The sequence below is a fragment of the Caloenas nicobarica genome, chromosome 4, assembly GCF_036013445.1.
Source record: "Caloenas nicobarica isolate bCalNic1 chromosome 4, bCalNic1.hap1, whole genome shotgun sequence".
NCBI classification, from domain to species: Eukaryota; Metazoa; Chordata; class Aves; order Columbiformes; family Columbidae; genus Caloenas; species Caloenas nicobarica.
This window is the reverse complement of record NC_088248.1, coordinates 1,236,467-1,260,538: the sequence shown is the minus strand read 5'-3', so window position 1 is coordinate 1,260,538 and position 24,072 is coordinate 1,236,467. Positions and strand designations below refer to the sequence as shown.

The 24,072-nt window shown below is 47.7% G+C and overlaps 1 protein-coding gene across 1 annotated transcript in view; it reads right to left on the bottom strand.

The window, feature by feature from the left end:
• Positions 1-23,048, bottom strand: part of FRAS1 (Fraser extracellular matrix complex subunit 1) — a 128,457-nt gene extending 105,409 nt beyond the window's left edge. Inside the window, exons 1-2 of the mRNA XM_065634852.1 lie at positions 22,851-23,048; positions 19,040-19,071 (exon numbers count right to left, since the gene is read on the bottom strand). Of these exons, the coding sequence (XP_065490924.1) occupies positions 19,040-19,071; positions 22,851-22,920 (102 nt within the window). The 5' untranslated portion in view covers positions 22,921-23,048. The remainder of the gene's footprint in view (positions 1-19,039; positions 19,072-22,850) is intronic.
• Between the last annotated feature and the right edge of the window lie 1,024 nt (positions 23,049-24,072).

Genomic DNA, 24,072 nt, shown 5'->3' with positions numbered 1-24,072 from the left:
AGGTCAGTGCAGGGTCTGCCTTCTCGTCTTGGGCTCCTTAACGAAGACTTTAAAGACAAAAATGCATTTAAAAAAAACAATCCAGACTTAACGCCAATATGAAAGCTGAAATAGTTTCATAGCCGGAAATTTACCTTTATTTAAACAGTGTAACTTTTTAACTTGCTTCCTGCATTGAAAAGAAACATTAGGCAGGAGAGGTTTGTCTTTTAATCCCTCCCAAATTATAAAAGTAAGATTACATTTTGAAAGTCAACATTTTTCAAAACAGGTGCGTAAAGTCATGCTCCCAATCCTGAATTGATGCATCAAAATGTTCAGTGTTATTCTCCAAAAAATACTGTACTCAGCTGACCTTTTGCAAGTCACGGGGGGCACCGTACAGCTAAAATAGCAGAGAAAAGAATCAAAACACAATCCGGATCCGTAAACCCACAGTCTCGCTTTAGCCTCCTTATCCTGGAAGAGCTGCACAATTCATCACTAACGCAACTGTCCATAGACAAGGACCGGGAGAGGAGCCACAGGCAGTAAGGGCTATTTGGAGGAAACATTTAAAAGAAACCCTCTCCTTCGATAATATACTGCAGTTTCTTTGAGGACAAATCACAAAGAGGCAAAGCGACACAGCTATTCAGTCCAAAATGCCTAATACAATGTCCGCTTCCCAATTCCAAATAAAAAACTGCATTAAACAAACACGCAAACTTTTTGTGCTGGCAACCAAGACGTGGCATATTAAAAGCAGAAGCGTTTCTAAATAGAAGTTCAGCTTTTCCTCCTCTTGGATTTCCACGAGCAAGAAAGAATCGATGAAATCCATGTGGTTGCCGGCCATCAGGAAGGATTGAGCGTGCCAGGTAAACCAGGACTTGCCGACTCAGAGGAACTCAGCAGACATTAGCAGAAAGATATTCTTAATTCAAGCTACCAAGGCTTTATCAGATAAGAGGTTTAAAAGCTTGTGGTCTAAAATTCCCCCATTAAAGCCTAAGGGACAGAAGCAATTGCTGCAGCGGATTTAGACACTGAGGATTTTTTTCCAGTTCCTGCAGAGTATTTTCCTTTTCTTCCCTCATCATCCTATCCCATTTCTCTTAGATTACAGCACTGCTACCGAGTTCGCTTAATGAGGTTTGCACAACATTATAGGTACTTGATGTAGCTGTCACAGCTCCCATCTGTAATTAATCCTCGCAGGAGCTAGAACACTGCACAGCTTGTTACTGCAAACTGTGTTTCTAATGCAGCAGAAGCTTATAACCTCCATAATTCTGATCTCGCACTGGGTTTATGCCATCCTAACTTCCCTGCAGTCAGTCACACCAGCCGGTGCAGAGCACGACCCACAGGAAAAGGTTGTAAATGAGCTGGATGTCAGCAGTAATGGAGTAGGGAGGGAATCCTCCCCTGTTCCCTTTCCTTTCTTTGGTGCGCTTCAAGAAGCACACAAATAATTTCATTGTACATGTTTACAGACCATTTCTGTACAGTATTTGCAGGTGGCTTCTTCAGCAAGAGTTACGTGCAATCAAGGCCCGGCCTTTGAAGCTGAAACATCTTTTACCTTTGACTCGCTTACGCACAGAGTATTACCGAAGCAAAAAGACAAAATCACGGCACTTCAGCTTCCCCTTCAGTGTGACGTGAAAAAGTAGGCGAGATGAATACTACACCTTCCTCATGACGCTGTCTGTGTGCTACTGCACTTGCACTGATCTCATACCAAATTGGAGCTTTCCTGGTTTTTAATGCAAGGAGGTCTGTGCTATTTGACTTAACGAACTCTCGATTCTGGTCCAAAAGCTGCAATTTAAGCACAGCGTAACTTTAGGGAAAAAAGCCGACCGTGATTAAAGATTTCTAGTGATACAGAATAATTCACAGCACACCTCAGGAAATTGTTCCCGTGATTCTCTATCTTCACTGTAAACGTTGACTGAATTTCTAAGATGAATTTATCTAGCTTTCAGCTTCTGGCTACTCCATTTTCTTATGGACAGAGGAGTTTTATTTTTAAGAACTACCATTCCCTCTGTCGTCTTCTACAAATAACCCGTTAACCTTCCCCTTGAGAAATGACTCAGACTGAGCTCACGGTCGAGCGTCTCCCCCAGATCTCCTCCATCCTCCTACATCCCCCCCCAAACTGGTGTCACAGAACAGGGAACAGTCAGACCGGTATTTCTACAGCTGTCCCAGCAACACCAGAGACTCGGTTAACGTAACCCCATTCCTGCTGAGCTGTGAACCCAGAGCTCGCCAGTTAAACATCGCAGCTCAGTGGGGCTCACCGCACAGACTGACCGGTTCGGGTAAAGAACCAGTGCTTTCAAACCAACTAGAGTTTATGATTTCTTTTCTGAAATCTGCCCTCTCCTATATTGTAGGGCCCGATTTATCAAGGCCATGTTCGTAGGCACTTCTCTAGCAGCACACTTGAACTCCTTAAACAATAAAAGAAATTAAAATGAAAGCACTTCTGAAACGTTACCTTCTTTCCCTGGGGAACAAATAAAGGCGCAAAGCTGGAGGAGTCTGTTCTTTGGGAAAAGGGAAGCGCGAGCAGGTAGGAGACGGGCCAAACGCTGAATGCCTGAAGACCCTGGATGTCTCTCCTCTAATTCATCTAGTTCTTGGGCAACAGAAACAAAAACATACAGCTGGCCCTGGCCTCTGGTGCAAGATAAGAAGAAATAAATGCTTTTGTGGTAGGTCCCCAAGATAAACTATTATGCACACCCAAAGGAGTCATGTGCAAACACGTTTAGTGACTCCACACAGCAAATCACTGCTTTCCAAAGCAAACCCAGCTTCGCCTTTCTGGCTCACAAACCACGAGGAGCAATCCCTAAGAGTCTGACGCTTTACGTTTCCTTTCCTTGGGGCTGGGAAATGATCCCGCGCCGGATAAATGTTTAATGGGAGCGACACACAAGGCTCAGAGACAAGCTGCTTCCATTTCCCAAGTCCCTTGTGATCAGAAGGGCAGACCTGCTCCTACCCCGCTGCAAAGGGACAACTCCTGCCCTCCGAAACCAGCGCCAGGCGCTCAAAGACCCGCAGACATCTGAGTGCGGGGCTTTGCCAGATCAGTGCCTTGGTCCCTCCTGTCACAGAGGGACAGGAGCAAAAAAAGAGATTCAAATGGGAACAAAAAATATTTCCCAGTCAGAAGAAACTAAGACACAGGTAAAAGGAGGAGTGCAAGAAGATCTCAGCTCTGATACAATTAACCAAGTGAGTAGAACAAAATGAAGCATCTCTGCTCACAAGGACGCCCTCAGCAACTTCTACTAATAACTCTCAGGTGTGTTGCAGGGTCTGGGAGACCCAGACCCGCTGGAGGTTCCCTCAGCTGCACAAACAGCCAGTGCCAGTACACAGGATCACTGCGGAGAACACCTGAGGTCGAGAGAAAACAGGCCAGTTCAGCTGGGAAAGGAGCAGGGACTGGCGCTGGGTGACTGGGGGGGTCAGTGACAGAGCCAAAGTGACAGCAGAATTCATTGCCTGTCTCTGCGGTACCTTCATCTACAGCCCCTGCAAAGGTGACATGTTCACCAGAGCTGCTCAAAACACTCAACCAAAAGCTTTCAAATAAAAAACACTTTGAAAAACAACAAAAATCTTTCTGTAAAACCTCTTTTGTTTGGACTGATAAATTCTGCAGGGCTGTTGTTTGGTTTTTATTTTAATATTATCCCAAGGAACTACCCAAAATACTGTGTTTACCAACAGTCACATTTCAGATGATGTGTGCACAAAACAAGCTCAGCAAAACATCTGGCAGAAAACAAATCCCCAGTAAACCTAAGGGTGCAAAAATATAATGAACCACCTTTCTGATCAGCTTCCAAGTTCTTTTTTTTAAAGGGTACAGACACCTTTCTCAAGGACCTGGCACCGGATGCACATTCCTGCTTTTAACACTTCAAAGGTTCGGGTACGCGCTTTCCCCTACGCAAGCAGCCGTTGTGGACACCCCCCGGCCCTGGATTTTGTTCACAGCAGATTCACCCCCTCGAGACCCCAAAGGATGAGAAACTTTTCTGTCCCCTTCACACCTGCAGAAGGGGGTTCAGGACCTCAGTGACACACCGGCCTCCGCTCCGCCTTCCGCGCCAGAGGTTCATCCACGAGGTGCTGCAAAACAGCTTCGTGCAGCCAAAGTACTCCCTAGAACCCCCGAATAAAAGCTGGATTAGATCCAGCAGCTACACATCTGCTCTTCGGGATGTCCAGTGTCCCCTGTCAACTGTACAAGGGACTCTGGACGCAGCAGTAGTTTTTGCAAAAGACGTCCTTTCCAAAAGCTTACCCGGAGCTGAGCATCGCGTCTCCTTCCTTCCTTCCTAGAGGAATTCCGAACAAGTACTACTACAGTGCCCTTTTGTTGACCTATATTCTCCTACAGTACTTAAATTCTGGCCTCCACTGAGTGTGTAAAGTCCACAGCAAAGAGCAGCGAGGCTTCTTCCCTCCCTAAATCCACAACAAAATCTGATCAAATTGCAAACAGGACCCCGTAAGTACAGGTCTTTAACAGTACTGTGCCAAAAAGTATGATGCCTGCAGGAACTTTTACTTATTTATACACATGTTCGTATTAAAAAGCCAGGCAAAACACTAGGATAAAGGGAGCGGGAGAAGGGAAGGATCCGAGGAACTATAAAAACCTATAAAAAGCCCTGTCACTGCTCAGTTTTCCTTTCTCGTCTGCGCTGAGGAAGGCGCACCAGTTACACTGCATTGCCCTCATTTCAAGGTCACCATATGGACAACATAGTCAATAAACTAGCGATTGGAACACAAGGAGGCCAAAAGCTCATCAGAAAATCCTCTGGAAGTCTATACAAAATGATGATTAAGAAAAAGGGGAAACAAAGGGGAGGAGAGACAGAAACGCACTTTTCTTCGGATTCCTAAAACATCCTCTGCCAATTCCTTCAGACACACGGGGATCATCACCTTCCTAGTGACCAAACCGACTGTGCCAAGCAAAAAATAAAGCACCATAAAAAGCCTCATTTGACTTCTCAGCAGCCACAGCAAGTGCCCTGCCAGGAACCAGAGCCACGAACATGGAGCCGGGAGCTGTGCCCAGAAAAGCCAGAGGCAAAGCACAGACGGGTTGCCAGCACTCCAAGTGCCTGGGAAGGCAAAGATAACCACGTTTGATGAGAGCAACCCCACCAAAACTACCGCAGAAACACGCGTGGGGCACAGAATAGAGCCTTTTCTGTCTAATCTGACACCAGTGTCCGTGCTGCTGCATCTGTCTTAATGTCGAGCTTTTGGACACCCTGAATGCCATGCCCACAAGAGCCCAGGTGATGCGAGCTTTATGCTTTGCTCTATTAAAACCCCCGTAACCAGCATTTTTGTATTTGGAAGCTGGCACAACACAGCATGACAACAAGACAGGGACTTCTTCATGACACGCCGAAGAAACTCAGTGCTGCCTGGTTTAAGAAAAGAAGGAATTGGCCCAAACCTACCAGGCCAGCTTTATTGCCGATACCTTCACATGCAAACAGCAAAGAAAAGGAACAACTAATGAGTAACTTCTCTCTTCCCTCCCAGCAGCCGCACACCAGGGCAGATCTCACAGACTGCTCAGTCTGGTAGCCTGAGTAAGACTGAATCCTGCAGGCGTTCTTTTAATCAAAAAAACATAAAAAACCCCAAGAATCCTAAACAGCTACCACCACCCCTCGCTTCGAATCGGCCCACAAAAAAGGTTCATCAGCACAAGAGGAACTTCCATCCCCAGCGGGGCAGCTGGCGGTGAGGGCGTCTGAAGGGAATCTCAATCCCACCGGCAGCATATCTGCTTTAACACATTCCCTGAGGCCAGCTTTCCCTACAACTCGTATCCAAAGCTAAGTCATTTCTTGATGTGATTATGTGCGAGTTTGGCTCAAAGGAAATGAGCCGAAACTTCACATGTACGGCCACGATGAGGAAAGAACAAGAGCAGCGGTTGGGGTTACTGCAAATCCCTTACAGGTACAGCTCAAAGGTGAATCAATGCTCTCTTTGGAAAACACCGATGAACCAGTTCCTATCTTGCAGCCTTGCTTCAAGTATTCAAAAAGCTCAGCGGCTGGAGGGCTGACTGCCAGCGTTACGGTCAAGTGCTCAGCTGGTAAAACACCCTGGACATCAAAGCAGCCAAAGCCATTTACAGTAGCTGAGGACCCAGCCCTCTGAAGCCACAGAGCACAGGAATTCGGGCTCCCCAAATAGAGGTACACTGATCACATTCCCCCAAGCATCTCTGGCCTCGCCTCCAGTTTCTCTGTAAACTGGCAAGTCTACAGTCACAGTCTAAATCGCTCCGGCACCGCTTCCCAGAAAGATTAAGAAAGAGATGGACTCCCCGTGCCAGCGCGGGGCGGGGATTTCTCGGCTTTCTGACCTGCCCGAGGATCCTGGCGCCACCCCGCTCCATCGCTCCAGGTAGATGCCGCTGTCCACGCCGGCTCAGGGAGCTTTCCCAACGCAGATGTCAACAAGTCGCAGCTCTCTTGCTTCCACTTCATCTCGCGGGCAAGGCTCAGGGTAAGCCCGTACCAAAACCAGACCACTTTGTACTACTGGGAGAGCAAACAGCAGAACATTCTCCTGCATACAATAATGAAATTAGTTTGGCACCCGAACCTGCCCCAGGTGAGTTATATCCTCACCCAACTCTCAGCTTAGTACAGGGTCCTTAGATGGCTTTAACCTAAACCCAGGTAAATCACCGTCTTCCTACACAAGCCTGGTATCCTTGCCTACCATCCTGTCACGCATTTGGACTGGGGTGCTGAGTTCAGTCCGCTTGTGGATTTGCTTGCACAGGCTGGTCTGGAACACCACAGAAACCAGATGACTCCAAAAGAGAAAGAAAATTTTCTTTAGAAAAGTAAAAGCTCCCGGATGCATTCTTTACCATGTTCCAGTAAAACAAGAGGCTATAAACAGAGCTCCCTGAAACTCAGCGTAAGCTGAAACGCGTCTCTGTTTCGCAGCTCTCATAGCTAACTGAGGCGGCTTCCATCGCAGAAAAGCACAGCCGTGACACTTATGGCACTCTAATTATATTAAATATCTAAAGCCTTTAAAATATTGGTGTAACCATCTAAAGGAAGAAAGGATCAATTACCAAGGCTATTTTTTTCTGTTCCATCTAACTGAGAATAACCATTAAGAGGCTGTTCTACAAGATGTGATGGATTTAACCAGATGCTCTCATCATTTCTACTGCAGTGCTTGAAAAAAAAAATACCTTCTATAAATACACTAAAAAGCCAATGAACTACAGAAGCATGAAATGACTTCAGTAAGGTTAAAAACATGCTGGCGTCATACAGAAAGCACTGAAAACATTATGTTTAGAGACCTCATTGCAGCTCTTACATAGACAGCACTACTGCTGATGTTAACGAGGAGGTTACTTATCGAAGCTGCCATACGAGAAATGATCATCTCCTCAGAATGATCATCTCCTCAGTTTGAACATGTGGATTTATCAGCTATTTCTAGAGTCTAAAGATGGCATTTGCGTAAACAGGACGCTGAGTAAAAGACATGACCTTGAAGGTCAGATCAGCCCCCTTGCTGGTACCTGCAAAACAAAATACATATTTACATGCAAGACTACAAGGAAAGAAATTATTGTCTATTAGCAAACTGCTGTGGTCCACTGGGCTGGACTTCAATATTAGAGAAGGGTCTAACAATCTATACTTCACCTACCACAGAAATGTCAAGCTTCTAAAATGAAACAAGCCTAACAACAGACAGGCTGAGCCTGCCTTCTAAATCAGAGCTGCCTGCATCATGCACATTCTTAACAAAGACACGGCTCGAAAGCATCAACACTACTTGCTGATACTGAAGCAGTGGGAGCCCAGCAAAAATATTCTGCTTAGAAGGCATCATCCCTAATTTATTTTTAATACTAATACTTCCTATTTTTATTAATGAAACCATCATCACAATAACAGTAAAAAAATGCTAATAAGAGGGGTTCATATTACAAACCAATGAGGGGTCCATATTACAAATCAAATGAAATAAGGAAGAGAGACGTAAGAATTACTCTTCAGACCACTCAACGGGAGCACACAATTCACTTTCCTTGTAGAAAGTTTCCCACAACACTTTCAGCTTCCTTTTCCATGTGGTGATCTTGCACATCCACTGAGGAATGGAGATCGCAAGGAATCAATGCAAATGTTCAGTACTCACAGTTGAAATCAAACCTGGGTTTTCAGAATTGTACACTTCTAAAATTCTCATTCTCTAAAACAAACAAAAAATCCAGCACAATAAAAATGTAGCAAGTCACTTTTACTCTGTAATATTCAGAATTTAACTGCAAATTAACTCCTTAAACACGAAACAAAATTAGGCCTTCTACATTTATAGAAGAATCTAGAAATCTGCAAAAAATGCACCAAAGAAATTGCTAACAAGTTTGCTCATGTTTTCACCTGAAACCACTGTACCCGGCTCAACGCATCAAAGGATTTATCGCATCCACTGACTCAGAACTGACTATTAGTGTGTCAGCAACGACAGCTCTGCGCAAATCAGTTTACAAGCTCATACCTAAACATCGACCCTGTATTTCCTCTGCAAACTGGATATCCATGAAGCACAAAAGGAGACTTGACCTCCAGCATCCTGCTCTCACATGGGTTCAGCACCAGAAGGGATTATTCCCACACAGCTATGACCAAATCTGTTCACGTAGGACAACAGATTAATTCCCAGGAAATGAAAAGGTTAAAACTTTCAAGGAGACCACACGGCTGTTAGCAATAAGATTTCTGGTTTGATAACTAAGATAAATAAAAGGGTATGTATCACGCGGCAAGGTCCAAAATTTCTCATCTTTGTCATCTCGCTGCAATACCCTAACTCAGTTCCCGACCATGTCGCTGAAAATTTATGCTCAGTATCAAAGTTAAATTAAAATTTCCCAATTCTGAGCCTTCGAAAAGTTTAATTTTGATCGCCACAAAACACACAGGAAGCAGTTTATGAAACTTGTGAATTTTTTTGTGTAACAAAACATCTGGTTTAAAATTCTTCAAATACATGCAGGAAGGAATCACGTTCAGGATTTACCACCCAGGGGAGGAGCGAGAGCTTTTTTTCCTCGCTGATCCTCAGAAACACAACTGTCTGAAAATGCCGAGGACCCTTCCTTCGCCACGGTATTCCAGCTGCTAATATAGATATTTCCAATGCTGAGCTCACGGGGTTAGTTAGAGGATTCATTACCGAATGAATCTGAAGTAGCTATAATGATTACAAAATCAAGTCCGTATTTTATTCCAGTGGCACTCGACAATAAATCACAGCACTAGGAGAATTACAGCGCTCTTCCAGCGGACTCTGCTGTATATATTCACACGAGAAGCTGTTTAATATGTGTGGCAGAAATACAGACCTCCCGGCATCATAAACTTGAGCGCGTCCCAGCACCACGTGGCTCTTCACAGCCGCTTCCAGGGCTGACAGCTCTGAGCGGGGATACAACATCGATGCGCCCATCTGGAAGAGTTTCATACCGGGGATTTTTTCCATCCACAATATGCCTTCCCAAAAACACCAAGGAATATCTTGGACACCTTGAGAAAAGCAGCAGGTACAAGAACAACAACTGGAGAGTTAACGTTCATTGAAAAGGCTCAGAGAACTATTTATCCTGGACAACTTTAAAGCAATTAACATAACCAGTCCGTGCAACAACTGTGACAGTGAGGGGGTTTCATACTGGCATTTCTGTTTTGCTCCGTGTGACCATCCAGCTACCCAGACGCAAAGCTCAACCTTAATAGACTTATGTGGCATTTTGAGAGTTGACAAGATCATACCCAAACTCTCTTTTAAATATTCAGTGTCGTTCGGTGACGTACAGATCCACCTAAACCAAGCTCTCTTCGTTTTACCTCTCCTAAAACTACCGACGTACACGTATATTCAGAGCATAAACACCACTTCTGTAAAATATAATCTGGGGATAATTAAAACTTTCTTGTTAAGCTCAAAGACCTTTAAAAGCCATCTGATAGGTGTTAAAGTTATGCCCCTGGAATAGGATTGAAGATTTTTGAGCAGCCCATAGAAACAGTAAGATGACTGTTCCAGAACTGTGCTCCACTGGGTGACTTATGCAGCTCTGAATTATTGCACTGAAGAGACAGAAAATGAGTTTTCTGGTGAGCCGTCATTTACAACACGCAAGAAACAAGGACAGAAAAGCAAGTGCTGATAGTTCAAAACTAAAATCACATTTGACACAGAAACATAGAACGCAAATCTTCCTGCAAAGGGGGCTATCCAAAGACACGGCTCTTGCCCCTTCTCCCCGGCATGCAAAACCTGATTGCCACCATCTCTTTTACCAATTAACTGGACGTCACAACCCCTACTCCAGAGAGAAAATGCAAACAGGAAACCCAGTCGAGGTTTTTCAGGGTTGAGGAGAGGGAAGGAATGAGGAAACACAACCTGCATTAGTGACCTATGGAAGAAAAAAAGGAATTTTTCATGTGAGGAGTTTAAAAAGGAAAAGTAAATGATAAAGCACAGGGAATTATTTCCTAAACAAGGCTCTCCAAATGCATCTGGAAAGACGGAAGGCACAACAACTCGTGAACTTTATAAATGCTGGGTAATTATCAAATTGTCCTGGTGAATGAATCCACAAGAAATCCAACACCTCCTGACAATGCTTTAGCATACAGCTCCTACATCTGTTATTAAATGTTAATCATCTCCTTACGCCAGTGTTTGCATCCAGAAAGATCACTGAGATGGAAAAGGTGGAACAGGGCAGCTCTTGTGAGGCCCTTGATCTCGCAATAAGGCTGACGTCAGATCACCTCCCACAACACAGCGCAGATTGAAGCACCAGCCCTTCACCGGCCGGGACGCACCAGAGACCCCTGAAGCAGAACGATACAGCCAGCACACACCCGCATCTGCAAGGAGAAAACCACAGGCTGCACAGAGTCACCGCGGACAGCCAGAGAGTCACCGCGGACAGCCAGAGAGTCACCGCGGACAGCCAGAAAGTCACCGCGGACAGCCAGAGAGTCACCGCGGACAGCCAGAGAGTCACCGCGGACAGCCAGAGAGTCACTGGACAGCCAGAGAGTCACCGCGGACAGCCAGAAAGTCACCGCGGACAGCCAGAGAGTCACCGCAGACAGCCAGAGAGTCACTGTGGACAGCCAGAGAGTCACTGCGGACAGCCCGCAGTCCCTGGTGAAAGCTCAAAGCCCCACGACCCATAAAATCTTCTTTTAGTTTATTAATTGTCCTTGCCCCTTTTGTGCTATCTAAAGTAAAGACGACTCGTTTCAAAATCTCTTTTTGCCACAAACACCACGTGTGTGAATGGGAACAATCTATGATCAGCAAGTGTACCAGGAGAGGAGACAAGCAGAAGGGAACTGGACAGTAAATTTAGTGTATTTGCAGCCCACTGCAGAGAGAGTTGAGAAATACCCATCTCGGGGTGAACAAAGAAACCAGTTTTGTGCTCCAGTTGCAAGGAGTTGTGCATTAAGACATAGTGCATGCCGGAGCAAAGTCTGCCCCTGCACGGGGACACGTCAGGAGAAGGACACGGCTCCTCTCGCCGTGTCCACCTCTGCTGCCCCCACTTGAGAACGTGGGGGCAGCTGTGACAGAGTCCGGTTTGGTGCATTTGTCATTCACATCAGGAACTTCAGCTGCACCTTCAGTCACTTACTGGTTTCTCCTTTGAAACACCATCCCGGAGGAGCTGCAGCATTTACCCTTCCACAGGCAAAGCCTCGGTTCTTTTCTGAGGCGTGAACACCCTCACAGCACCCCCAAAACGTAAAAACCTTTGAAATGCAACAGCTTATAGAGTTGTCTGGATCCCGGCCATAGTCTCCCAGCACGGTGTAATCCGCCCCTGCTTACAGTAAGTTAAGGGTATAGTTTAAGCAGACTCTTCCGGCTTTTTAAGCGACTTTACCACCCAGCTCTCAAGCCCTTCCTCCTTATGGATGTTTCAAAGAGCTGATAGTCACACAAGGACGGTGGAGCTCACAGGACTTGTTATCAGAAGGAAAAATGAAAAAGCACATAAAATAAGACTGATATGCAAGCTGTACTGATTGATTGCGGGGACCATGTCAAACTCCTTGGACAAAGATAGAGAACTAACCTGGAGAAGTTCAAGAGTTTTTACTGTATGTTATTTGGTATTCAGAGCAAGTTTGAAGTCGCTACATAATAAAATAAATGTGATAGTCTTGGAACATCCTAAGCCTCAGCTGTGCTCTCAGTGTTGTGTTCCCCTGTTAAATGAGGGGTTTATTTTCCTCAGTCTAAAAAAATGATATTTAGATATCTTCTATATTAGAATCACTAAAAAAACACAAGAAGAGTTATTACATATTAAAGTGTGTGCCTTGATTCACAAAGAAATAATTCATGATCAGTAAAGAAACAAGAATTCACTACCTCCTCAGGTGAATAATCTTCACCTAAAACCTAAGCTGCTTTGACCTGGTACCATGAAGTACAGACGGCCTATCCCCATTCCTCTGTCTTCATGCTGTTATTTTAAAGGAACACAAGGAAGGAACACACACGTAGCACGTGCTTTATTCAAAAAACACTCTCCATGCCAACACTTCTGTCTTTATTTTCAATTTGCGGTTGATCTCAGCTTTACGAAACCACCAAGCAGAAGGGATCTCCTACGTGAGGAGCATCTCGTATTAATAAACCCTAACTGCACACAATTCACATCGAGAGGCCCGTTTTCCATCACCTTGCGCTCCCATCCACAGCCACACAAACCAAGTGTAAGTTGGATATTAAGCCCCACTCGCTGCATAAAACCATTATTCCGTGTTAGGCACTTGCTCTCCGCAGGCTTAGACCACCGCGCTGCAAAATCAGGCCCCGCCGCACCAAATTCCCCCCTCTTTCCATCACTACTGTCCCAAGTCTCAGGGGAGTCACCCCACCTAATTATACCCGTTCAATAAATACAATTTATCTGTAGATATCAGTCAGTGCTCATGTCTACAAGAACGCATCTGCTCTGCACCCCACAGCAAACTGGGTCATATCACAGAATTTGGGAAAATGTTTGCTTGAACATTGTACAGAGGGGAGAATCGTGCTGCTGTGAACAAGAGTTTATAGCTGCCAAGTGTTATATGCCTGTTATAAACAGAAATTTATAGTTTTGTGCTCTGGTGAAGCTGAGGATGAGCAGTGGTGCTTAAATCACATGATTTAAAAAACCCATTTTCGCCACTGTAGAAAATAGCATGCAAAACCTTCAACTGCAATCTTCAATTCTCAGCTCTTTTTTCAGCAGTAACTTGTTATCCTTCTAAAGAAATTAAAGCGAGGCTCATTTTTCCATTGCTAATTGGAAACATTCTCTAAGCAGAGTGCTTTGCACTGGCTAAGATTTATTTTAAATAGTCACTAAATTTATTCAGAAGATGAGCTACCTGGAGTGGGACGTTCAAAATCTTGAAAAAAGCATTTTCTATTCAGTACGTGTCCCTTTCACTGCTGACTCAGCACTAACTACAGATGGAAACACGAACCTGATTCAAAAAGCATAAAATCAGACTTTCTTTAAACTTGAGACAGCAAAATATACAGAGGTAACAGAAAGAAGTTGTCACGTTAATCAGAAGATTCAAAGGGACACTTTATTAAGCAGAAATGTGACACATGTGGTCACCTTGGATAATTCCAGCTGTTTTATTGTCATGAACTTCAAGCTTTTAGCACCAACACTTCCATGCGCTTTTTTCTTCAGACGCAGAACTTGAAACCAGCACTTGGTTTCTCCACTCCAATTACACTTGCCACTGCAATTAAGGAAGTCAAACATAATCACGTACGAAACACCTCCAAAGCTGAGCAAGGAGCCACCTCCAGCATTTCATGTCCTTATCTTTTGCCGTGTCCCCCGGTCAGTCCAGCTCCTTGCGAGTGCTCATAGAAAGGTACAGTTAATGTGCACGTGAAGTCAATGATCTGATCGACAACAGAGCTGATGGAAGCTGGATTTATACAATGGATATCTGTCAACATGTCAAATTTACTTTCACTATCGTTTTGTGGCCTCCACCATGACTGACTGCAGAGCAGAATTCAAAAGATGAACAGCTGGCCTATCTGAAGAGCTATATTTTATTTCCTTTTCCTTTTCTGGAAAAGTCACGTTGCTCTTTTGATTGACTGCTAATCCTAAATCTCTTCTTTGAACATGTTCAAGTCAACAAAGCACTTCAATTAATTTGAATCATTTTTCAGGCAGTTTCAAAAGGAAAAAGGGAAGTAAGGTGGGTTTTTTGGTAGAAGTACAGTACCGTTTACTGCGGGTTAGCATAGGACTTTTTATTCTGTCCATCATTTCCATTCAAACTCCAAATTAATAATGTATTTCCTTTCAAGAAAAGCTGCCTGGCTTGTTTGGTGCTTTATAGTGTTACAAAAGCCCCATGTTTGTCTCATGAAACCTCCACAGGAACCAGCCAGGCCCCAAACTCATGCTCGCACGCATTACCAGCAGCTGCTGCAACGATGTCCATGGATTACCACAAAGTAAAAGTTCAGTGGAGACAGGGACTTGTCTTTCCTCATTGCAGTGTCTACCAGACATGAAGTGTCATTTATCAAGTCACACTTGCCATTTAAACCAACTCCCACCTTAATTCACAGCCCTGTGGCTTCGTGTCTCATCATCCCAGGGCTGAAGGCTCCTCGAGCACAAGGCAGCTGGCAGAGACACCCAGACACGGCTTCATCAATACCTCCCACACATAGGAGCTTTCAGCGTGGCGCGAATGTCTCCTCATCCCCACCTACACTACCCCCCGGCTAATAAGAAAAACATAGTAATGTGTATTTGCTTCTCTGCTAAGTAAAGGAGGCAGCCGTGCTGGTTGTGTGGATCCGAAAGCTTCCTCCAAGGTGAAGGCAGAGGAGGAACACAAGCCTCCGCAGCAGGGATGGAAATCAAACACAAAAATGTGTTTTTCCTCAGAAAAAGGCATAAACACAAGCTGACCCTTGACAGACAAGCAGCTCAGTCAGCCAAGCAAGATGCAGAACACGAACGGTGTTAATAATTGGAGCAACTCTGCAGCGCCTGCGCTCACTGCACTTAAAATGTTTGATTTATGCCCCAAGGAGTTTTCGATTGACTTCAGAGTCCGGGTTTGCAGCAGAAGGGAGAGAGACGGCCAAGTGCCACAAAACACGACTTGCAGCAAACAGCCCTCCTGCAATAAGCCAGTAACCGTCCGCCCGCAACTACTTACACATGAAACTGCGAATAAACCCCTCAAGAGCAGGGAACACTAAAAGATAACGGTGTTTCTAGCCACAGTTTAACGCACAGGAGTTTCTACAGATCTGCCTTGAGGCTTGGCAACAGCTCTATTCGTGGGTGCTGCCGCTCCAGGGGGGAGCCATCAGATGAGGTTGCAATTTTTGGCCCAGTGCCTTCTTGTCATTCAGAAAAAACCCGTCTTTTCCAGTGAGTAAATGGTTTGTAAGCAAATGCACCCAGAAGGCACATTCCTCCCCTGGAACAGATTCTACACAGATGACATCTCTAGCTTGCACGTTCATCCTGCCACTGGGATTTCTTCACTGAACGCATTAAGTGCGTATTTCTAAAGTCATGTACAAATGATAAAACCACGAATGCTTCCCCTGTCTGTTTTCCTGTCGCCCTCTGGGCACACAGCAGCACCACTAGTGCCGAACCCCACAGCCAAATTCTGCTGTCGCATCCATCCCAGCTCTTCTCTGGCAGGGCGCCGCACCAGTAAAACTCAGTTTAACCCACGATGCAGCCGACAGCAGCCAAGACCAGTAAGCGGAGCTCAAGCCAGAGCTCCCACAGCGCTGCACAGAGCAGCACGCAGCCCAGCACAGCTTCCCCAAACCAAATCCCTTCCCAATGGCATCTTTATAGTCCAGCTTTGTCAAGCCACGGCATGAAACTGTGCCCACCTTTTCCTTTAGCTGGTCACACCACTACTCATCACACTCACAAAACCTGGGGCTGTTCCATGTTACCACCAGCTTCCTCTGGCTGGCACTATAATCAAGATATTAAGGCTAATTTTGCAGCTGCTGCACACACAAGAGGCTTCAGTATCTTCTGAAGAAATAATTGTCCATCTGCTTGTCCTTGTTTCCTGTGCCCAGCTTCTTGCCTCTCACCTTGTCTACAGATTTAAAGGAACAAGTCAATAAAATGACAGCAACATGAAACAGCTGGAGTTGCAGAGGCTGGGTAATGGCTTGGGCAGTCAGCACACCAAAGCTGTTGTCGGCTCCATTAAAGAAGGCTTCGTTCATGCTACCGAACTGGTACACAAACCCAACTGGAAGGGACTGAACTTGTCACAGGAGTGCCATTTTCATCCTATTCTATAAATTATTCTGCCCCTGTCAGCACATCTGTTTTGGAAAGGCAGACAGTAAGAAAAGCATCCAGAAGAATACACACCCACCAGCTCAACACACCCCCAAGGGATTTCCACTCCAGGAGTGACCCACACAGAGCTCCCAGCAAGGCCAGTCACAAGCTCCAGCTGGGACTACCCTGTGCCACTGTCCTTCCGAGCACAACACCTACTCTGCACAGTGCACGCCAGCCCTTGTTCGCGGAGGGGGCACAAAAAGGCTCGTGAACACAGGTCCCAGCCTTGCCAGAGATGAAGCAGCAAGACAAAGACACAGATTACATGCAGAATAGGCTTTTACTTTGCTAATGATCTGGGATACAGGAGAAAAAAACCAATTGTGTTCATCATGATGACACTGTTACAGATATGACATGGCAACTTGCACATGCAGAATCCCAACTGGTGATTAAAAAATGCCCTCCTCCCCAGCTCCAATAAACACAAGTGTACCAGCAAAGCCAGGAGGCAACAGCTCCCGGTGTTCATTTGTCAGACAGCTGCATCAGTGCTTCACAGGCACTGCGTTGAACCACGCTTAACCAAGCCAACATCAACGCTGCTGTCACAAGTGGCACAAACCAGAGAGTGAAACAAACCCTAGTCAAGTTCCTTGTCCATCTGTAGTTTCCACGGTTCCCTGTGCAGTTCCCAACACAGACACCCAAAGAAAGCGTGAAGCAGCGTTACAGAGGAAGATGCACCTGGCCCACAGGTTTGTTACTTTGCACGTGATATTTTCCCTGTCTGAGTCAGAAACTATGTGGGTTTAGTACCTGTTCTCAGACTGCACGCTGCAGCCACAGAGCCTGTCCTTCAATCTATATTCAATTCCAAAGAGTAATGAAAAGTTGTTACATTAGTGCACATAAAATGGAAGAAATACTGAAATACTCATGGAGGAGCAAGCAAAGGCCTGTTCCCACAGCAAACATCACTCAGACAGGAAAGCAGGCACATCTGCAGACATGACAGTTAGAGACGGGACAGGTCCTTGCTCCAAAAATGACAAGCTTGAGTTGCTCGAGTTTTACTTCATTATAAATGCCAGTTGTACACCTGCGTCAATTCTGTGTCTGCTCCAAGTTCTGCTGCAGAGCGATCCTCTTGTACAGCTGCCGAAAACTACTGCTGTTACAGATGTGGTTTCTTAATAAAAAACACAATAATCTTTTTATTAAAGACAAAATCAAAGATACTGGAAGCAATTTCCTTAAACGGGATACATCTAACGTAGATTATCCCACGGCCTTTATGTACAAATGCTATGGCAAGCTACTATCGAGAGCCGCACTAGCATTTCAAACACAGAGCAGCAGCGAAAGAAAAAGCAGAGAAAAAACACCAATTAGCAAGCAGAAAGCAAATGAAATCTCTGACTGACAGGCGAGTATTTATCAGCGGCGGATGACAGCCCCCTCACCAACCCTTCGGCTCTCTTGTGCCCTTACTGAGCTGCGGTGCTCAGCAGAAAGCAACCTGCCTCACGATGCATGGAACCTGGAATCCAGACCAACTTTCCAGCTGCTGTTCCCACAGCGAAGCTCCACAGAGCATCACTAACACAAGAAAACACCTTTAGCCTCCTCCTGCTTCTTCCCAAGACACCCACCAAAACCATTCACCTCCCTACATTCCCCTCTTGGGGTAGAAAAACTTACGAGACCCCAGTTTTATGTCACAAGGCCTAAAGAACCACCTGCCACCAGTTTTTTCCAAGATATGCGGTGGTCACACATCACACACACACAGAGCACGTGTCCAGCTTTGCTGGAGAGCTTTGCGGGAAATAAAGCGCCGCTGCACGCTGCCTCCTGGCTACGGGAACACATCCCCGAGCAAGCCTGTTGTGGGATTGGAGCCAGGTACAAAAAAGTTCCAGAAAAGCAAGTTTCTCGAGCATTTCCTTTTAGGCCAGAGAACCAGAGCAAGGCAGACAAGTGCTACAGAGCAAAACACTGCTTACAAACTCTGCAAAACAATGATTCTTGTACAAAGTTACTTGAGGATTATGTACATGCCAAGAGGAAGACTATGAAAGAAAATACTGCGGGTTTATAAAGAGCAGCTTGGGTACACAGTACTTACCATAATCAGCTCAGAAGAAAAGGTGTTAAATTGTTGTCATGAATACCTTATTAATTCAGGAAAAAAACCCACAACACAAGCTATATCCTAGCATTACTGAGACATTTTATAAAATATTACCTTTAGCCTGCCTAGGACCGCACATTTCCGATTCACACGGCTTCCAAAAACCTTGAAATCTCTCACATCTCTTCACACACTGGACAAAGAAGGAGCCTCAGAAGCAGGCGGAGCTGTGCTGAGAATGAGAGTGGTTGGGTTCAAAGGCCCAGAGAGAATTCCTAACTCCTCTAAGGGCAATATTTAGTTTGCTGTTTCTTTCCAGCAGGCCGAAATGCGGCATGATCAGCCACCCCAGCGGCAGGGGTGACGAAAATCAGAAACCAGAGCCAAGTTCAACAGCACATTCTCAAACGCTTCTCCCACGTTACACATTCAAGCTCACCTACCTCAAACGACGAGCCTCGGTAGACACAGGCACCTGCGGGACAAAAACCAGGGAAGTGATCAGAAGCAAGTAACACCAGCACACCCCCCAGTGAACTTAAAACCTCCTATGCAACACAGAAAGCATCACAGCGTTATAATTGCAAGAAATTACCCAGTCTTTCTCAGACAGAAGGACACAGACAACAACTCCCACTCACTGGAGGTGCTCATGTCTCCCCGCTCCGCTGTCACCAAGGCTGCCCCCGTCAGATGGAAATTCGCACAGTATACACCTAAGATGAAACTCAGAACCCATTTTCAACTTTGAATAATTGTCCAGGCTCTCACTGAACTAAAGGGAAGCCACAGCTACTCAAAGGCAAAATACAGCCCTTAAAAACACAAGGCTACACAACATTAATGGCATGCTAAAAGGCAGTGTCTTCTCTGGGCTCCTATAAACCCTCTTGCCATTTACAGGAGAACAAAAAAAAAAGCACAGGAACATATACATAAAAATGTAATCACTGCAAAAAGAGCCAGCATGAATTCCTGCTCCCAGATCACTCCTCTGTGGACAATGGGTCACATTGCACCCAACAACAGGCTCACGGCATTCGCCCTGCATCAGCCGTCCTAAAAGGTTCTCCAAGCAAGAGGTACAGATATACACCCATTCAAACATATTTTATACATTCTCCTTCGATTAAGAAGTTAGAAATTAAAATCATGAGTAAGCTGAATGACAATTGATTATCTAGGAAACAGCCTGTTCTCAAACTACATGTATCTGTGTGCTGAAAACACGACAAGAATGCGAAATCAAAAGCAACCCAAGAAACTCAAAGATGAAAAGAACGCAGAAAAAGCTGCCTCAAGGGACCACCCAGAGAACGAAGAATTTCCTCACTGAAGAGCCGTGTTTTGCGTAAAATGGAGATTAGACAAATTGGTACAGGAAACCTTGGAGCTACGCTGCTTCGAATCAAGAGCTCCTCCTTCCAGCTGGTCTTCAGCTCAGCTACGAGCGGCTGCACAGGCACCATCAGGAGGTGATGAAGAGACTGACTCTTAGCAATTACCTGTTCATTTATTTACCTGAACTTCAAAGCAATTCCCATTTATGGGAAAAAAAACAAAAGCAACAAAACACTCGGTCATGCTTTCTCCCGACTTCATGTTACTGCACTGATTTTCAAATACCCATTATCTTCCTGCCCTCCAACATATCTCTCCTCCCTCACATTCTTCTTTTGGCAAGAGAGGATAATTTCAAGGTTCACCATCCTCAAAAATCGGTGCAAAACACAAGGTCATATACTGTTAAATGGCACATGGAAAAAAAAACCACCCAAAACTTATTACCAGTTAGTGAAGATCAGCACAACTCAACTGTTTTACTCAAAAAAAGGGCTTGCTGCCCTTGGTTTTTTGCTCACTAGCATATATAGATCCTTAAAAGAATGAACGTAACAATGATTTATCACCTTAAAATGTAAAATATGGCATCAGAGCCCCCACCAAGGATTTGAAGACATCAAAAAGACACAGGAAAACTATTTAAAAAAAAAAAAAAAAGGCATTTCTTACTTGTGCTTGAAGAGGCTGTAATTACATCTCGGGCCCTTTGTGCCAGGCACTGTGAACACGCTGTGAAAGAGCCGCCGTGTGCCAAAGAGCTCATCGCACAGCAGGCACGGAAAAGGCCGCGGCGGCAAAGAGCAGCTGCCGCCCGCAGCCCAGCACACACCGGCCAAACCCACGCAGACCTCCCACAGCCCTGCACCGCGCTCTGCACCGCGTTCTGCACCGCGCCCTGCACCGCGCCCTGCACCGCGCTCTGCACCGTGCCCTGCACCGCGCTCTGCACCGCGCTCTGCACCGCGCTCTGCACCGCGCCCTGCACCGCGCTCTGCACCGCGCTCTGCACCGCGCTCTGCACCGCGCTCTGCACCGCGCCCTGCACCGTGCCCTGCACCGCGCTCTGCACCGCGCTCTGCACCGTGCCCTGCACCGCGCTCTGCACCGCGCTCTGCACCGCGCTCTGCACCGCGCTCTGCACCGCGCCCTGCACCGTGCCCTGCACCGCGCTCTGCACCGCGCTCTGCACCGTGCCCTGCACCGCGCTCTGCACCGCGCTCTGCACCGCGCCCTGCACCGCGCTCTGCACCGCGCCCTGCACCGTGCCCTGCACCGCGCCCTGCACCGCGCTCTGCACCGTGCCCTGCACCGCGCTCTGCACCGTGCCCTGCACCGCGCCCTGCACCGCGCCCTGCACCGTGCGCACCGCGCTCTGCACCGTGCCCTGCACCGCGCTCTGCACACACAGCCTCGCTCCAGCGCGCACGGCTGGAGAGCAAACGCAGGAAATCTGATTCTTCCTAACGCAAAAACACGTTTCACTCCCTCACAAGTTACAAAGGATATAACTCATCTTTATAGGGCTCTGAAAAATCCTTAGTTATAACCACTTTTCAGGTATATTTTTATTCCCAGTTCTGGGCCAGCCCAAGACGTGACCACACCACGCACGTTAAGTTCGGCAACATCGCTCTTTGTTCCAGAGCCCTGGCTCTGCAGGCAGCTCCGAGGCACCGCTGTGATTTATGACTGTTTGCAATCGCAAAGCTCACCCAAAAGGGTTTCCCCAAACGAACATATCTTTCACATACTGCAGAAGCTTGGGAAGAAACCCTCAAACTTTTTTGCCTTCGTATTTTTGTGTTGGGCGTCTTGGATGCAGGAGGCTGAGGTTTACTGGTTTGGGCTCTTGGTTTTTTTGTAAAACATTAAGTCTCTCAGGGTACTGCCCCACAAGTTAACAGCCCAAACTCACATCTAGCAATTCCCCAGCTCACACAGAGCTATTTCTAACTACTTGTGTTCACCAGTATATCAAAGGGGACACGCAGCGTTACAGCGGGAGCACTGCTTGGGTAGCCCGCCACTTGGAAACCAAGAACCTAAAGTCACGTTGTCGAAGGAGAAACCAGAAAACAACCCAAGATCACAAGTGCGCAACCACATTGCACCCCCAAGCCGAACACCCTCAACCCTGTGCGGGCAGTGTCACAGGATCTCAGCCGCGCACTTCCAGCAGCCTGCCCAGAACACCTGCTCAGTGACAGAAGAGATGAACGCAACACCCGCTGCCTGCGCGGGCGCTCGGAGCGCTCCCACAGCAACGCCCGCACACCAGCTAGTTGAACGGAACCCTCCTGCCACCAGAGCGACGCCGGTGCCGCTCCTGCTCCCGCCCGCCGCGGCTCCTGTCCCTGTCACCCCGGCGGGTGCGTGTCCAGCTCCGCGGGCAGGCGGCTGCGCCGGGGCCACCAGCGCCCGGGGCCGCGGGAAACCACCGTGTTCGTGGCTCCGGACAACTACACCCACAGAGCCGAGCCTCGGCGCGGCCGCGGGCTGGCTGCTGCCCCGGGCCGCCTCCTCGCCCTGCAGGCGCCAGGAGAAGGTGCGGAGCGCGGCGGGCAGCCCCGGGCCCCCCTCCCGCCGTGCTGGCAGCGGGACACGGCCCGCCGGCCCAAAGCCGCCACGCCACGCGTGACTGCGAGCGGGAAGGGCCGGGGGGCAGAGCCGGCATGGGGCAGAGCCGGGCCGGGGCCCGCACGGCTTCGCGCCGCTGCCCCTCCCCGGGGTGTGGAGAGGCCGCCAACATGGCGGGGGGCGGGAGGCGGCCCCCCGCCCGGCCGAGGAGAAGGGGGAAGGCGGGGGAGAGGCGCCCCGAGCCCCGCGGCCGGGAGAGGGGGGCTCCTCGGCACGGGAGCTCGGCTTCTCCTCAGGGCAGGGGCGGCCCGCGGGACGGGGCCGGGGACTCACCTGAGGCAGCGGCGGCCAGCGCGGCGCTGAGGAGGCACCACGGCGCCCAGGCGGCGGCAGGGGCGCCCATGGCCCCTCGGCGGCTGCGGGGAACACAAGGGAAGGCGAAGGGGATGGCCGGCCCCGCCGCCCCCTCAGCAGGTGCCGGGACGGCGCCGCAGCCCGCGCCCCGCCGCCCAACTTTCCCCGCAGACAAAGCGGCCGCGGCCCCGCGTGAGAAGCGCCGGAGCCCGCCCGGCCCGCCCCCGGCCCCGCCCGCCCCCGGCCCCGCCCCCGGCCCCTCGCGGGGAACGGGGCCGAGCCCCCCCCGGTGAGGGCCGGCTGCAGCCCGGTCCTGCCCGCGCGGCCACAGCCGCTCCTCCGCCCCGGAGGTTGTGTCGGAACCGACCCCAGCCCGCCGAGGGGCCGGAGTTTAAAAGGCAGCAGCTCTAGGGGCGGAGGAGCTTCTCCTTAGTTAGGGGGGATGTCACTTTTGTTTATAAGATTAAGGAAAAAAATATCAAGCACTGACACAGTCTGCCCATTCCTGTCAGTTTCAGTTCCTTTGCTCCTCACCCCTCTATAGATATTTCCTTCATGAGGGAACACTCATTTTGCAATTGCGAATCATGCACCAAAGCACTCCGTGCAGTCCAAGTTCTGCCCTCCCCAGCACCAGATTTCCTTTTATTTGGCACTTGTCCCTGCCACAGCACCCATGGCACTCCCAGCTCCCGGCCAGGCATTAAAACTTACCCTAACACCCCTCCAGCACCACACACCCAACACAGGAGACTGAGCCGACTGCTCCTGCAGCGTGAAAGTTGGGCTCCCGTAACTCATGGGATAAAGAAAACCAGATGCAAGTTTTGAAGTCACAGCCATTAAATTGTTACACACAAAAGCCTAACTGGCAAAGTGATGCTACTTAGGCTAGTCTATGAACAAAACCATCTTTTTCAGCTTATTTTGACAGCCCTGCTGGATAGCGTATCCCAGTTACCACACACCGCTCAGTCACACGAGGCAGGACGGTTGCAGTCGGCTCCTGCTTGCTTTAAACAAAGCCTGTCTGATTAAATACAACTGTGCCAGCAAAATTTCATAGTAGATCCTCATGGTAATTCCATCTGTTCAATCTTGATTCACTTCCTAATGAACACTACCATCTTGAACTCCAAGTTGGAGGTCAAATTTTTTCAGCATTGTATGTCATGAATTACTGTACCATAATTCCAGCAAC